At 35.9% G+C, this 17029-nt stretch overlaps 1 protein-coding gene across 4 annotated transcripts; it reads left to right on the plus strand.

Moving 5' to 3' along the window:
- The first annotated feature begins 1282 nt into the window (after positions 1 to 1282).
- Positions 1283 to 15379, plus strand: LOC127423563 (leucine-rich repeat-containing protein 20-like). 4 transcript variants are annotated; one of them, XM_051667990.1, is made up of 5 exons: positions 1283 to 1406; positions 3618 to 3763; positions 6549 to 6698; positions 8218 to 8385; positions 15149 to 15379. In XM_051667990.1, the coding sequence occupies exons 2-5, from the start codon at positions 3694 to 3696 to the stop codon at positions 15262 to 15264; spliced, it is 504 nt and encodes a 167-aa protein (XP_051523950.1). In that variant the 5' UTR covers positions 1283 to 1406; positions 3618 to 3693; the 3' UTR covers positions 15265 to 15379. The 4 variants fall into 4 exon arrangements, with proteins under 4 accessions (XP_051523950.1, XP_051523951.1, XP_051523952.1 ...); XM_051667991.1 differs by having other exon boundaries at positions 1296 to 1406; positions 3673 to 3763; XM_051667989.1 differs by having other exon boundaries at positions 1301 to 1381; positions 3673 to 3763.
- Positions 15380 to 17029: the final 1650 nt, after the last annotated feature.

Raw genomic sequence — 17029 nt, forward strand, 5'->3', positions numbered from 1 at the left:
TTATTGTAGCATTACAGTCAAAGACATTTTTTAATAATGCATTGTCAAAACCCTTAAGGTTCCCATGGCAACTGGACTATTACATAATTAAATATTTTACACAAGGAAAGGTTAATGTGTGAAGTGACTACATGCATACAGCATCATCCTGAGAGAACAATTCAACAATGCCAACATGATTTCTAGACTATGGGTTTGTAGGTTCAAGGCAAAACTATAGAGCTCTGTCTGTGACCACTATGGGGGTCACCAGGGGTCATGGGTAAAACACAATCACCTTCTGTTGTCCCACAGTAAAACCAGTGTATTGTTTGAGCTGTAAAGTTGTTTAAATCATCGTTTTGTTTTTTTTTGCGATGGAATACTGATAGGTGGATAAATTTCTAGTTATTTGTAACCGATGTAAAATTGGATGCAACTTTACACAGATGCGGTTAGTAATCGATTTTATCACACTAAAATCATGTTAACACACATATTGTTTATTTCTTGTGTCTATACTTTTGACACGTTTACAGATTGACCCCATTGATTTCCATTGTAAGTGCCTCACTGTAACTGCAATTTTGCTTTATATAAAGAAAAAAAGGGATGAGTCGAAATTATTTTTTGTGGTAATCAACATTATGCCACAAAAGCTGTCGATTAAGCTTAACTTTTATTAAACCCGGAATATAATCCAAAAGCTGATAAAATATTACAATTTACAACAACTTAAATGGTTAAAAGAATATATAAAATATAAACAAAGCAATAACATAATATAGTTGCAATGATGTATACGAATTATCATGTATCAAAGATAAATAATTGTATTACAATTTTTCAAACATGTTTATTTTTGCATTTCTGAAAGAACAATATACAAAGGCTTTTCGTGCTGTTCACATTTTATGGATATAATAGGGTACTTGGCTAAAATAATTAATGTAGAATATGCTTTAAATTTCTGATATGTTTAGACTTATAACTATGTAAAATAGGTCTAGATGTAAATTTCTGGAGAGTATCTTTTAATGATCTTGACAATTATTTATATTATTATAAATATTAATATATTTGCATGGTACAGTACAAACACTTTGCCGTTTCAAAGGTTTCAACAATTTTATTTTACATGGAGGATTGGTATTATAGTTAAAAGAGCTTCTTAAAACGTATTATTATGGTATGTATCTATTATTATAAATTCAGGGTTGTTTACAAGTTTTTACACTTTTTCGTCTTTACCGAGCTGCCGTCACACAATTCATGTGTTTTTGCGACAGTCCTGGCAAAATCCCGACAATCGCGCGCGGAATCCGGCAGCAGCGTGCACATGTCGACTACACACTACAAAGTGATCACACACATAAAATCATTTGTGCAGTGAATGGAGACGGTGAGACAGCATCGCATGTTTGAATGTAAGATATACAGCTCTCTGCTGCACTTTACAGCTTTAAATACGAGTAGTTGCAAGCTTTTCGTTTTTTAGTTACAAATGAATGGCATGACGTCATTCGCATGCTTTAATACATTCGCATTTATTAAACAAATCGTAAAATGTTTAATAATCCTGCAGGCCTTAAACCAGCTTAATATCTCTGATCTTACATGGTATAATTTGATAATTGACGTTCAGATGCATTAATACTGGTGCTATGAATAACTTCTGTGTTTCTATATTTATCTCTTCAGCTGTCTGAGTTGATCTGTCAGACAAGTTTCAGCAAGAGAATGCTTTGCTTATTCTAATGAAAACACTTAAAATATTCATCATAATATGAGCAGTGTTGGGTGTAATGCATTACAAAGTAATTAATTACTGTAATTACTTTTTCAGTGAAAAAAGTAAGGGATTACTCTTAATTTTTCAGTAATTTAATTAGTTACTTCTGTTGTAATTGCGTTAAATACTGTATAGACTCTAGAACAATTCTATATCAAACAATAGTTACATTTAAAATCGAAATTTAACGTCTAATATTAAAATATATGTTTTCTAATTTAACGCCGCCCCCTTAAATTCTTTGGCCAGTTCGTGAATAATTTATTTGAAAGAATTAAAAGAACAGTTTCATGTCTATCATTGTATTTTTCATCTGGTCGAGGTTGATCAGGGTTTTAGAAAGTAATTAGTAATAAGTAATGCAATTACTTTTCATACAGAGTAATTAGTACAGTAATCTACACTGTAGAAGATGTAATTAGTAGTTAGTAATTAATTACTTTTTTTAGAGTAACTTACCCAATACATTATGAGAGTATTATAAGCAGTATTATTGGATAACATGGATAATTATGGAGCCCTTGAGAGAAAAGGGCGGGAATATTTTTTCTGATATAGTTTTTCGTTCCCTCGCAAATAATTTACCATGATTTTACTACAGTAACTATATTTTAACCTTGATATTTGCAGTAAAACCATAGTAATAATGCAGGAAATAAAAAACTATGGTAAAAAAAACGACAACATAATTTTGTGGTTATTTTGATTTTTACTACAAATACCACGACATTTGTAGTAAAACTATAGTAACCATGGTTATTCTATAGTAAAACCATGGTTACAATAAGGATACAGTATACTGTATTAAAAACATGGTTACTTAACTTACTTTTCATAGTTACGACAATATTACTTTAGTAAAAACCATGGTTTCCGTCAAATAATAAAAAGAAAAAAAACGTCATTAACAATGAACAAAATACAGAATGTATTCATCTTTGTTAACGTTAGTTTAGAAAAATAAAATGTTTAATTGTTAGTTTATGGTTAGTTCATAGTGCATTAACTAATGTTAACATATAAAACTTGTGATTTTAAAAATCATATGTTGAAATTAACATTAACCAAGATTAATAAATGCTGTAAAAGTATTATTCATTGTTAGTTCATCTTAACTAAAGTTGTTTACTATTGTTAACAAATGTAACCTTATTTTAAAGTGTTACCACAATATTACTATAGTAAAACCCATAGTTAAACTATGGTATTCGCATTATTAAAACCTTGATACCCACAAAATTATGATTTTCATTACCATAGCTTTCGTTTTCCTGTATTATAACTATGGTTTTACTAATAAAAATCATGGTTGAAATATAGTTACTGACACAAAACTTATTGCGAGGGAACGCAAAACTATTTCAGAAAAAAAATTCCTGTCCTCTTCGTTGTAAATGGATAATGCAAATTTTTATATGTATATTATTTTAATTGAATATCAGGTAAAAGTGAGTTAAAATTGTATACGTTTACATTTCAGTTGCTATAATTAAATTATATTGGCCTATATGGCATTATCTCAGCCATCACTGTAGTTATTATTTGCATTGACAATTTAAAACCCCATATCAGTCAACCAGACCAGTAGTTTATAGCTATAGTTGCAGTATTATGGTCGAGATATTGTTCATGAACATACTCAATTTGGTATTATGCAAAGAGGTTTATAAATTGTGAGTTGATGAAGTTATAGAAATTTCCCTGTGAAGAAAATTGGTATTCTATAATGGAATAAGTCTATTCTACTCTATAATGCGTGTGTTGTAATAGACATTATGTTCATGAACATATATTGATGACCTCGGCGAGTTTCATGATGTCACTGCATGTCTGTGTGCTCTGGCAGGATCTGACCTGTGCATGAGTTACAGCCGCCACTCAATACACCAATCGCTCCTCAGATCTCACCTGAACATCGCAGGATGGCGGAGGCCGTCGCAAAAGTCGCCAGGAGAGTAAACGCCACCATGGAGGACGGGAGAGACTCGTTAGGTGAATGCCAGATGATGTTTACTTTCTATAACCAGGACGAATCTCATGAAAAGTTTTGGAACACTAAGAAATGTGTGTTTATGACAGAAATGGATGCTTCTGGTCACCAAGGATGCTTTAAAGACATTTATAATGTTACAATGACTATTTCTATTTAAACAAATACTGTGAATACATTGAAGCTGCGAGTTTAGGACCTGTGAGGTGTCTGTTTCTCAAACTAGAGACTCTGATGTACTCGTCTTTTTGTTGTTGTGAATCAAAATTTGACTTGCAAGGGTAAAGTGACTTGTAAGAAATGCAAGTGTACTTTGTCCTTACTTCATTAAGTAGTACAACCATTTTTAACTGTTCTAATAATCAGATAAATAACAATTTAGTGTGGGGTTTACTTGTCAAAAAATGACAAGCTAGGAAATACTAAAAAATTGCTAGTAAATAAAACAGACCATATTTCCAAGTAAAGGCTACACAGAATTCTTGGTGGCTTTAATAGCAGCAAAATAGCGCCCTCAACTGACAACTGTTATGAACAACATGGCATAAAAATGGCATTAAGCCTTAATAATTGGCTGCAACTACAATACAATGAGAACACACAAAATGATTGACAGGTCGAAAGCGTTAGGGACCGCGGACACATTTTTATTTGCTGTTTACAAAGTCTAGAGCGGTCACAGAGACCGGGGAGATATCTCATGACACTTATTTCATTAATATCTTTCAGGGAGTAAGAACAGATTTTGCATACCTTAACATGAAAAAAAAAAAAAATCGCTCACAGCACTTTTAATGGTGATAGAAACAAGATCCAGAGCTGCACATGCAAACGTTTTTTTTTTTCACGAATGCGTAATTTTGAGTAGAAACTTAACTTTAGACTTCACAAAACAATAAGCTACCAAACGTAACAATAAAAATTGTGTAAATAAACTTGCAAACAGTGAAATGCATGCAGACTCTTTAATTATTCTTGCCTGGTGCAGGCTGGGAAAAGTTCAATAAAATGTACTTATTTTATTTACCTGTGAAATTTACTCAAATTAGTGAATAAATGACATTGTTTTCTGCTTTAGGGTTGATAAATGATGATGCATTGTAAAGATATCAAACAATCATGAATAATATTTACTTATAAGCTAGAACAAATTGTTTACATGTTTGAATTGAGTACAAATGTAGAATTTACTCAATATTTTCAAGTTCATGCTTTAACTTATTCAATGTAGAAAGTATGTAATCTTTTCTGATATATTTACTTCACCACAAATTTTTTTTTTTCAGTGTAGAGTATCAAATTAGTACATTAGAATAATTTATTAAAGATAAGATGACAGTATATTCTTAGTACTGCTGAAAATGTGAGTATTGACGCTGACTATCACCCCTGGAGTCACGAGTTCGAATCCGGGGTGTGCTGAGTGACTCCAGTCAGGTCTCCTAAGCAACCAAATTGGCCCGGTTGTTAGGGAGGGTAGAGTCACATGAGGTAACCTCCTCGTGGTCGTGATTAGTGGTTCTCGCTCTCAATGGGGCGTGTGGTAAGTTGTGTGTGGATCGTGGAGAGTAGCATGAGCCTCCACATGCTGTGAGTCTCCGCGGTGTCATGCACAACGAGTCACGTGATAAGATGCGCGGATTGACGGTCTCAGAAGCGGAGGCAACTGAGACTTGTCCTCCACCACCCGGATTGAGGTGAGTAACCGCGCCACCACGAGGACCTACTAAGTAGTGGGAATTGGGCATTCCAAAAATTGGGGAGAAGAGTAAAAAAATAAATTAAATAAAATACATTTCTTAGTGTTTTAAAACATTTCAACGATTGTATTTCACCGTGAAATATCTCCTCTCATTACTGCAATGTAAAAAAAAAATTACAAATCTAAACTTTGGTTATTTTTTTTATTTATTTTTTTTATCCCTTTTTCTCACAAAAGTGATTGGCTATTTTTTACCTGTTATGCGGGACGTCCTTTCTACATCCGTTGACCGTTGGGCATTCCAGTTACTCCCATTCATTATAATAGAAGTGGCTCATCTCTGCTAAAAAGTCTGGCTGTACTCGACTCTAAAATACAGCATTTCATCTAGAAGTGAAATCACTCAAATGATTTTTAAATCCATATCCAGTAATCATAAATGATTGGAAAGGTCATGGAAATTCACCGGTCGAAAAGTGTGGGAAACCTGCTTTAAACATCTCATTGAAGTTGTGTGTGCAAATAAATTCAATCTGGCTGTAGACTGTCCTGCTCAACAGATGGCGCTGTTGCACTGAGGGGCCCTTATCAATCACATTGATTTTCACCATTTACCAATTTATCGTGTCATTTGCCTTAAAAAATCATCGCGTCAACCAAGGGCGTAGATTTGGCTTGAACATTGGGGGGGTTGCAGCGTGAAGCGTTTACATATTTCCATTGATAATGGCATAAATATTGGAGGGGATGTTGCTTGCTTGTTACCTCACCCAACCCCCCTGGAAACTATACCCCTGGTTTCAACCATTTAAGGGCAAGAGAGAAGTAAACTAACATTACAATCAGTGACATTGTGAAACCAAACACTTTTGATTATACACACGCACAGATCAAGTGGCTCTAAATTACTGTATTTATTTCTGCCCATCATTGTGATAGTGTTTGGCGCGTTTTTGCGAGTGATTGCACAATGGGAGCTCGTTGATATTCAGAGGGGACGACGGCTTTTTAAGCAACACAATCTCTTAATTAGACTCCTCATCCATTCAATCTGCATCAACACTGTTTTGTTTTCCCCGGTTTAGATTTGTCTGACTGCGGCCTTGTTAGTTTCCCAGACGGCGTCTTTAAAATGCTGCGTAGTTGCACAGAAAACATCCACAAAATCTCTCTCGCCAACAACCAGCTTAAAGCCTTGAGCCACAAGTTCTTCCGCACTTTTACACAGTTAACAGGTAAGACTGTTTCCAAGTTCTTCTAATAAGAGATTTATTCACTTTTAAAGGGATAGCTCACCCAAAAATAAAAGTTCTGTCATCATTTTCTCACCCTCATGTAATTTCGAACCCGTGTTCGAACTTACTTTCTTCCACAGACAAAACAAAATGAAATTTTAGACAGAATGTTAGATGGGTCAATGACGTGACGCAATTTTTTTTTGTTTTTTGTGTCCAGATATTTTAAGTTATTCAAAGATACAGTACATTAAAAAAAAAATGCAATTCAATCAAAACAATGACTTGAATTCATCTCTACTATGATAAACATGTTTAAGGGACTAAGTAATTTTGATATTTTTTTATCGCGTTAAAATCTCAAAATATTGAAAAAATAAATGCCGGCATGAGTAGTGCAGGATAATCTTTAGAGATCGACCGATAGTGGATTTTGCTGATACCGATAACTAAGGTGGTGGGAAAGGCTGATAACCAATTAATCGGCCGCTAGTTTTTAAAATCGATTTGTAGAATGTAAAATATATATATATATATATATTCTTTCTTCACTATGGCGGGCAAAGACAAAGAGTCCAAAATAAATAAAATCCCAGATTCAGTTTTTTGTTTAGCCAAAATCACAATAATAGCCAAAAAAATGTAAAAATCGTTACATAATGTGGGACTTTTAAGGATAAACAAGCCCGAAACACACTGGGGACTCTTATTTTGAAATGACGAAATTATGCAAAAACTATCGGCAACTATCGACATTGATTTTTGCCGATAACCGATATTCCCAAAAAGCAACTATAGGCACCGATTCATCGGTAAAACCGATATATCGGTCTGCCTCTAATAATCTTATTAATATTTCTATAAAAAGAGCATTGAAACAATTTTGTTTCAAAATATTATTAATCTTTGAAAAATAAAATGTTTCCAAAAAATCAAAGTCATGTGGTGTAACCAACATGTAGGTAGCCATTTAATTGTTTATGTTGACAAAAACATACGAGTAAAAATAAATAATAAATGGCACATTTTGTTCAGGTCATTTGGTGTAACACTGAAAAAACTTCTTTACTCATGACTGAAAAATTCATGATATTTGTAGAAAATATTTTTTAAGTTGTGTAAACTCATGTATTCAAGGTGCAAGGAAAGTATTTTAATACCTTTTAATTAATGGTTACACCACATGACATTTTAAAGTAATTAAATAAAATGTGTTTGTAGAAATTGCAATAATTTTAAACATTTTTTTTATTTGTAATTTTTTCTCGTTTTTATCAACTTTATTTGTCAATGACCCAGGTAACTCAGTCACTATTCGCTTTCATTGTATGGTCAAACGATGCAATAAAAGTGAATGGTAACCGCTCTCCTTTTGTATCCCAAGAAAGTCATAAAGGTTTGGAACAACATGAAGGTGAGTAGATGACGACAGATGTCTCTCGTGTTTCTTTTGCTCTTGCACAGTCCTGCCTACTGATATTTCTACTGCAAAAATCTTGACTTTGTTCTCTACCTGTAGAGTTGGATCTGCAGGGTAACATCCTCACCACGCTGCCAGAGGCGATTGGTGATATGCAGCACTTGATCAGAATCAACCTCTCCAAAAACAGGCTGTCGGTTTTCCCCAATCGACTGATGGACGTGAGCAGCCTCGAGGACATCAGCGTCGAAGGGAACCAGATCACAGGTAACTAGACAAAGCGAGTTCGACAAAACCTTGAATGTATGTGAAACAAAGCCTTAAAATCTGAAGGTTAGGATAGGTTCACAGACAGCCAGGGAAAACAATGCTAAGTGAACATAATAATATGCAACTAACCATATAATCTTATATAGTTAGGATAGCAAAATAAATAGACTTATCAAGTTTTAAAAAGGAAGGAAAAAAACACTTCCCATCTTTTGTTACAGTAAAAAAATCTGGTCTTGAGTTTGGGATTTTGAAAAACAGAAAAGCCAACACAGTAAGAAATGACCACGAATCACATGCTAAGACAGAATGTTAACAAGCCGTACTTTAATTACATTCCAAACTGAGTCAGGTTTGTAGGCCTCCTTGCTTGCATACGCTTTTTCAGTTCTGTCCACAAATTGTCTATCGGACTGAGGTCAGGGCTTTGTGATGGCCTCTCCAGCACCTTGACTTTGTTGTCCTTAAGCCATTTTGCCACAACTTTGGAGGTATGCTTGGGGTCATTGTCCATTTGGAAGACCCATTTGCGACCAAGCTTTAACGTCTTGAGATGTTGCTTCAATATATCCACAAAATTTTACTTCCTCATGATGCCATCTATTTTGTGTAGTGCACCAGTCCCTCCTGCAGCAAAGCACCCCCACAACGTGATGCTGCCACCCCCATGCTTCACGGTTGGGATGGTGTTCTTCGGCTTGCAAGCCTCACCCTTTTTCCTCCAAACATAACGATGGTCATTATGGACAAACATTTAAATTTCTGTTTCATCAGACCAGAGGACATTTCTCCAAAAAGTAAGATCTTTGACCCCATGTGCACTTGTAAACTGTAGTCTGGCTTTTTTATGGTGGTTTTGGAGCAGTGGCTTCTTCCTTGCTGAGCAGCCTTTCAGGTTATGTCGATATAGGACTCGTTTTGCTGTGGATATAGATACTTGTCTACCTGTTTCCTCCAGCATCTTCACAAGGTCTTTTGCTGTTGTTCTGGGATTGATTTGCACTTTTCGCACCAAACTACGTTCATCTCATAGACAGAATGTGTCTCCTTCCTGAGCGGTATGATGGCTGTGTGGTCCCATGGTGTTTATACTTGCGTACTATTGTTTGTACAGATGAACGTGGTACCTTCAGGCGTTTGGAAATTGCTCCCAAGGATGAACCAGACTTGTGAAGGTCCACATTTTTTTTCTGAGGTCTTAGCTGATTTCTTTTGATTTTCCCATGATGTCAAGCAAAGAGGCACTGAGTTTGAAGGTAGACCTTAAAATACATCCATAGGTACACCTCCAATTGACTCCAGTTAGCCAATTAGCCTAATTGCTATGTAGATGTCTATTAGACATCATAATTTTGTTTTAATGGCGATAGAAACAAGATTCAGAGCTGCACACGTAAACCTGAACACACGATGATCATAACAATCAACAGATCTTTTTTTAAAAATCTTGAATAAGTAGAATATCACAAAACAATGGGTTACCAAATGTAACAATTAAATCAACAATAAAAATGGTGCAAAAAGTGAAACAACGCAAGCTTGTTAATTATTGAAGCCCGCTGCATGCTGGGAAAACCAGCTTTGAAAAGTTAAGTAAAATATACTTATTTCATTTACTTAATTTTACTATAATTAGCAAATAAATATGACAAGGTTTTCTACATTAGGATTGATACATGATGACGCGCTGTAAAGATAAACAATAATAAAGAATATTTACATATAAGCTAGAGCATTCATTTATTTACTTGTATGAATTGAGTACAAATGTAGAATTTACTTAATATTTTCAAGTTCAAACGCACTAGAGCAAGGGGGCCTGGGTAGCTCAGTGGTAAAGATGCTGACTACCACCCCTGGTGTTCGCTAGTTCAAACCCCAGGGTGTGCTGAGTGACTCCAGCCAGGTCTTCTAAGCAACCAAATTGGCCCGGTTGCTAGGGAGGGTATGGTCACATGGGGTAACCTCCTCGTGGTCGCTATAATGTGGTTCGTTCTCGGTGGGGCACGTGGTGAGTTGAGCGTGGATGCCGTGAAGCCTCCACACGTGCTATGTCTCCGTGGCAACGCGCTCATCAAGCCACGTGATAAGATGCACGGATTGACGGTCTCAGACCGGATTGAGGCGAATCACTACGCGACCACGAGGACTTAAAAGTGCATGGGAATTGGGCATTCCAAATTGGGAGAAAAAGGGGACTAGAAGCAGAGGTGCCCAAACTTTTTCCTATGCAAAGGGGGCAAAAATCAAACTTGATTGAGGAGAACATTGCATTATAACAAACTCAGGGCCTGAAATTCATTTCTGAAAATTTTAGTAGTAAAAACAAGTTTATTGATTTGATTCGTTCATCTGTATCTATTGGTTTACTAATATAGAGACTCATTTGCAGCAGCACTGTAAAGTGAATAAAACTGTGCAGGAATTTCCTGCATTATGAACGTGGATATTGTAGGAATTATTAAAACTGTGCGCAGTACTGTGCCAAATTTCAGGCTCTGCAAACTGTATTATATTAAAATATGAAAGTTGCCCTGGTTCTCCTCCTTTATGATTTCATTATACAAAAAAACCTTTACTCTGCAATCTGCTACATTAATGCAATGAAAAGCTGCATCAATAGCATTTTTTTCCCCCCATTCTTGTCATATAGGTCAAGGCAGGCCAAATCAAAGGTCATTGCAGGCCAGCTTTGGCCCTAGTTTAGGCATCTCTGCACTAGAGTCACAAAGATCCTTCAGATTTTATGTTTTGTTGTATATAGAGTGTAATTTCAGATTGTAAAGCCAGCAGAAATGGATTTGTAGGAAAGAGACATTCAGTAGCGCATCAGTGTAATGGAAAGTTCTGCAGAGGAATGAAGAAAGACTTTTTGTGCTGGCTGAAACTCAAAAACTCATCTGAGTGAGTGCCAGAGAAACACTTGCATCAGATTTGTCCTTATGGTCAGACAGTGTGAGATGGCAGAGAAAAAATGTCATAGTTTGTCACAAAGAAATCATGATTTATTATGGACGGCCACTTGATTAAGATTTATTATTGTCAATAAAAATCAAAGCCAGCCAATTCTACCTGCTGTATTAAAAACTGATGCTTGTATGAATTATTCACGTAAGATAGTCCACAATGTCTCTGACCAGAAACAAATATCAGTCCACGAAACAACAACATTTGATTGGCAGAGGAACACATTAGCTTTATGGTCTAGGGAGTTTCGAAGCAGCCATACAGAACAGATTTCAGATTTATGGAGTAATTTCATAGTGATATTTTACATTTTTATTTATGCATTTGGCACACATGTTTATTAAAATGTAAGAAATCTGCTGTACACAAGATTCACGCACTTTAACTTTGATAATGTACACAGTGGCAAGAAAATGAACAATGTTAGTCAATGCATTGAGTGTCAACACTGATCTTTTTTAACCTCTTAAACTCTGGTGCATTTTTGGGCTGCCACCCGCAATTTTTCACACTCAAATTTAAAAGCTCAACATTCACACAAAAATGTGTCTCATTTGCATGCGCAATTAGACCCCTGCAGATGATCCAGAATGCAGCAGCACGTCTGGTCTTTAATGAACTTGAATGAAGAGAGCACGTTACACCACTTCTTGTCTCTCTTCACTGGCTGCCGGTTGATGCACGTATCAAATTTAAGGCTGTGATGCTGGCATACAGAACAGTCACTGGGTCTGCTCCAGCATACCTAAAATCATGTCTAAAAACACATCTTCTCCATGAGCACTTAACCAGTCACTAAATAATAAAAATAAATGTCTTGTTGCACTTTAATCTCTCTTGGATACTACTATTCTGATGCTAGTGTAACTTTATAATGCAGCACTTTTCGTACCGCTGTCTCCTTAAGATATATCACTTATAGTGTATTCCTCTTTTGTAAGTCGCTTTGGATAAAAGCATCTGCCAAATGAATAAATGTAAATGTAAATTTTTCAGAGAACTGCCCAAATAACAAAAAAAGACTCCAAATATTCATAAATAATATTGTGTGTTTACAATCTTATGATAAATAGAACTTTTTTTTGTTGTTGTGCTAACTTTGTAAACATGTCATTCTGGTTCTGTTCACTCTTTGAAAAGTCTTATTTCATTCCACTAGGTGGCAGAAAGCACTAGAAAAATAATGTTTTCTCTATCACATTCCATCACAATCTACAGATCTGAAATGTAGGTGGCGCTCTAATGCATTTTATCCCTCATAGATGTGCTTGTCCATAGACATTCAGTCTAATTTTCAGTTCAAGCAACACCCTCATTATTTCATTGAATATCTCTGCCTCTGAGTGGACTACAAGCTCAATCTAGGTGTCATTAGAAAGCTGAAATCTTCCCCTGATTATTTGTTTAGCATGCTTTTCCTGCTGGATGGCATATTTTGTTCTGGACGTATAAGATATAACATTGGATTATTCACACAAGCAAGCTCACAGACAAGTAAAAAAATGGCAAATGTTCTAGAAAACTCCCTAAGATAAAAGCAGATATAAATTTGTTTGGCTATTTTGGGCTTACAGTAGCAGTTATCAGAGCATAAACGAGACGTTTGTATTTAATGACTTACAGAGATCATTTTTCACTTTGTGATTCTTTTGAAAATCCTTCGAACTGTGGTATTAGTGCAACAAAATAAACTATACAGTCACATTCCTGAGAATGAAAGCTTTCATTTGATATATGACTTGTCCATTTAGGTCCTATATGAAGGACTTTTATTTTTATATAAATATTTCTACCCTATTACCTCTAGGGGGCGCTAATTTTCAATGCGAATGATTTGAGGTCTTATTTTGTTATTTTAAATAACATAAATGCACAAGTGATGGTTATCTTTGAAAAGTTCAGATTATAAGCTTTCAAATGAGACCTCATATGCCTGACTTATTTATACGGAGACTTTAACGTTTTAAACATAAACATTTTTTGCAATGTAGCGCCCCCTTTGGACCTGCCGGGGGGTCCATAGATTTTAAGGGCCATCTTTTGAAATTTGGACTATTATAAAGATTTCTGTAATTTTATCAAACAGCATGGAATTTTTTAAAGTGAGACAAAATAACTTATACCACAAAATATCACAAAATACATGAAAAAAAAAAAAAAATCACAAAAATCAATGGCCAATACTTACTGATATTTGTGCTGTTGTTTACTATGTCACTAAGGCCATAAAGGAATTGTTTTTTGTAAGTTAACCTTGTGCGACCCCGCGTCCACACGTGTGGACTTGTATTTTGGTTTCGCTATATGCAACGCATAATTTACGTGAATAAAAACCGACTGAATACTGTTCACAAGACTCTACACTGTTATTTAAGGGTTAAACTTCTGCTGCACTGAGTCACGTGACACAACAACATGCCATAGATTTCCTTGAAGCGTTCCTATGGACGCAGTGCCAACAAAAGTGCCTCTGGTAAGAAATCGCTTTAAGTTTTTTCATTGAAGCCTGTTTGGTTGTAAAGAGTAGAGTCTCTAGTTTCATTTGATATGCTGCTTTAAAAAATCTGTTAATTTTTTGTGCGTCAGCGTCCTGATAAACATGATGTCCACATATGTGTACACTGGCACCACATTTCCTCAAAAGTAGAAAAAAACACTAACACATCTGTGGGTCATTTCGCTTCATTTTAATATACATTTTGTTATATTTTATTTTGTTATCAATGTACAATACGATTCTATTCAATAACATTAATAAATGCATTCCTATATTTACTGTACATTATCACACTGAGAATAAATGTATTCATTCAAAAGCTGTAAAATGTTGCTTTCAGAGACTTTATATGGAGTTAGGATGAAAATAAGGTGGATTTCAAACTGTTCTGAGACCAGTGCAGACAGACAGCACACTGCAGGTTAAGTCATTCTCTAAATAGGGAGCAAGGGAGCATCCTATAGCTCTCTATGCAGTTAAGTGCATTCACTCCTAAAATCTGATCAAAAGTTCAGTTTCAGGCTGCAGATGATGTTTGGATCACTCAACATGTTTGACAGACATGTGACAATGATAATCAGTACATAGATTCACAATTTATAATGTATCATTTTATTTTAACATGGTTGGCAGTGATTGGATGATGCTGGACATTACTTTGAATTATTGTATTATTAAGGCAGTTTCTGAAACTGTTTGAGATTCATCAGTTAACCCTTAAGGCTACTTCCACACTAATACATTTTCATTTGAAAAGCATCTTTTTTTTCTGCGTTTTGGCCTTGTGTCCACACTGAGATGGCGTTTTTGTCAGCGAAATCTGAGCTTTTTGAAAACACTCTCCCAAGTGGATAAATTTGAGAACGGAAGAGCACACGGCGAATGAACACAATCACACGCCATGTGGTCAAACAAAAAAACACAGCACAAAAGACAGACAGAAGAGCACATGGCAACAGAACCAAAACTGAAGCCATGCGCTCATGGCGTGTCCGGATCCCGACACCAGAACCGAAACCGAACTAGACAGAAGTCAGGATGCAGACACCATGCTTCGAACGTAAAACACAAAATGGACAGAAGAGTGCATGGCAAGGAAATACAACCCCAAGCATTGTGCTCACACAGATTGATTTAAAACTACCCAATGTTCTCCTAATTGTGATATTGTGATACAAAAAATTACTTAACATGATTTTATTCATTAAGGCATATTTGATGTGGACGTGAATAGGAGCTTAGCAGTAAGGACTCACTCCACTACGTCCTCACTCATTCTGTCTCTGTCTCTATCAGAATTGCCAATGGATAAGTTGTCGGTCATGCCTGCCCTGAAGAGTTTGGATGTGAGGAGTAATCCATTGACGGTAGAGGCTGCGTCTGTCCCACATCAGTTCAATCTCCTGACATGAGCACGTCGCACTGAGACATGAAGACAACAACACTTTCTCCTCTCTCTCTGATGCTGGTTCATTCTAATGCACTGAACTGCATGCCATGCCTTATTTTTCAATAAAATATTTATTAACCACATGCAAGGGACTATTATTGCTTTCAATTTACACATAATAAGCTTTCAGGATTCATCAGTTAGCTTTACTTTGTTCAATTTGCAACAAACTTTTAATTGACAGACAGACACTGGATAGATATATTTATAAAAAGAGGGATGATGGATGGATGGATGGAAAGAGTCATGATAGAGAGAGTGATGGATAGAAAGAGTGATGATGGATGGATAGAAAGAGTGTAAGATGGATGATAGAAAGACTGATGGATGAATTGAAGAGCGATGGATGGAAAAAGTGATGGATGGATGTATAGAAAAAGAAATGGATGGATGGATGAAAAGAGTCATGGATGGATGGATGATGGAAAGAGTCAGATAATGGGATGGATGGATGAAAGGATGTATAGATAAAAAGAGTAATGGATGGATGGGTGGAAAGAGTCATAGATGAATGGATAGAGTGATGGATGGATGGATGGATGAATGGATGGAAAGAGTCATGGATGAATGGATGGATGGAAAGAGTCATGGATGGATAGAAAGAGTGAGAGATGGATGTAAGGAAAGAGTTAAATAGTGTGATGATGGATAGATAGAATGATAGATGGATGAATGGATAGATACAAAGTGTGATGGATGGATAGAGTGATAGAAGGACAGATGGATGATAGAGTCTAGATAGATAGATTGGATGGATGGAAAGACTCATAGATGGATGGATAGAAAGAGTGATAAATGAATGAATAGATACAAAGAGTGATAGATGATAAAGTGAGAGATGGATGTATGGAAAGAGTCATATAGTGTGATGATGGATAGATAGAAAGAATGATGGATGAATGGATGGATACAAAGAGTGATGGATGGATGATAAAGTGATGGATGGATGGATGGATAGAGTGACAGAAGGACAGATGGATGGATAGATAGAGTCTAGACAGATAGATTGGATGGATGGATGGAAAGACTCATGGATGGATAGAAAGAATGATAGATGAATGAATAGATACAAAGAGTGATGGATGGGTAGAGTAATGGATGGATGATAAAGTGAGAGATTGATGTATGAAAGGAGTCATAAATAGTGTGATGGATGGATAGAATGATAGATGGATGAATGGATAGATACAAAGAGTGATGGATGGATGGGTAGAGTGATCGATGGATGGAAAGACTGATAGATGATGGATGGATAGAGTGATAGAAGGACAGATGGATGGATAGAAAGAATCTAGACAGATAGATAGATAGACTGGATGGATGAAAAGACTCATGGATGGAAAGAAAGAGTGATAGATGAATGAATAGATACAAAGTGATGGTGGGTAGAGTGATGGATGGATGGATGGAAATTCTGATGGCTGGATGATAAAATGATGGATGGATGGATGGAAAGAGTCATGGATGGATGATGGATGGATGGATGGATAGAAAGAATCTAGACAGATAGATTGGATGGATGAAAAGACTCATGGATGGATAGAAAGAGTGATAGATGAATGAATAGATACAAAGAGTGATGGTGGGTAGAGTGATGGATGGATGGGTAGCGTGATGGATGGAAAGACTGATGGATGGATGGATGATAAAGTGATGGATGGATGGATGGATAGAGTGACAGAAGGACAGATGGATGGATAGATAGAGTCTAGACAGACAGACAGATA

Source organism: Myxocyprinus asiaticus, chromosome 32 (genome assembly GCF_019703515.2).
Source record: "Myxocyprinus asiaticus isolate MX2 ecotype Aquarium Trade chromosome 32, UBuf_Myxa_2, whole genome shotgun sequence".
Classification (NCBI taxonomy): domain Eukaryota; kingdom Metazoa; phylum Chordata; class Actinopteri; order Cypriniformes; family Catostomidae; genus Myxocyprinus; species Myxocyprinus asiaticus.

Coding starts and splice junctions, on each gene's coding strand:
- LOC127423563 (XM_051667989.1), top strand. Junction 3,764..6,548: donor GGACGGGAGAGACTCGTTAG/GTGAATGCCAGA, acceptor TCCCCGGTTTAG/ATTTGTCTGACTGCGGCCTT. Junction 8,386..15,148: donor CGAAGGGAACCAGATCACAG/GTAACTAGACAA, acceptor TGTCTCTATCAG/AATTGCCAATGGATAAGTTG.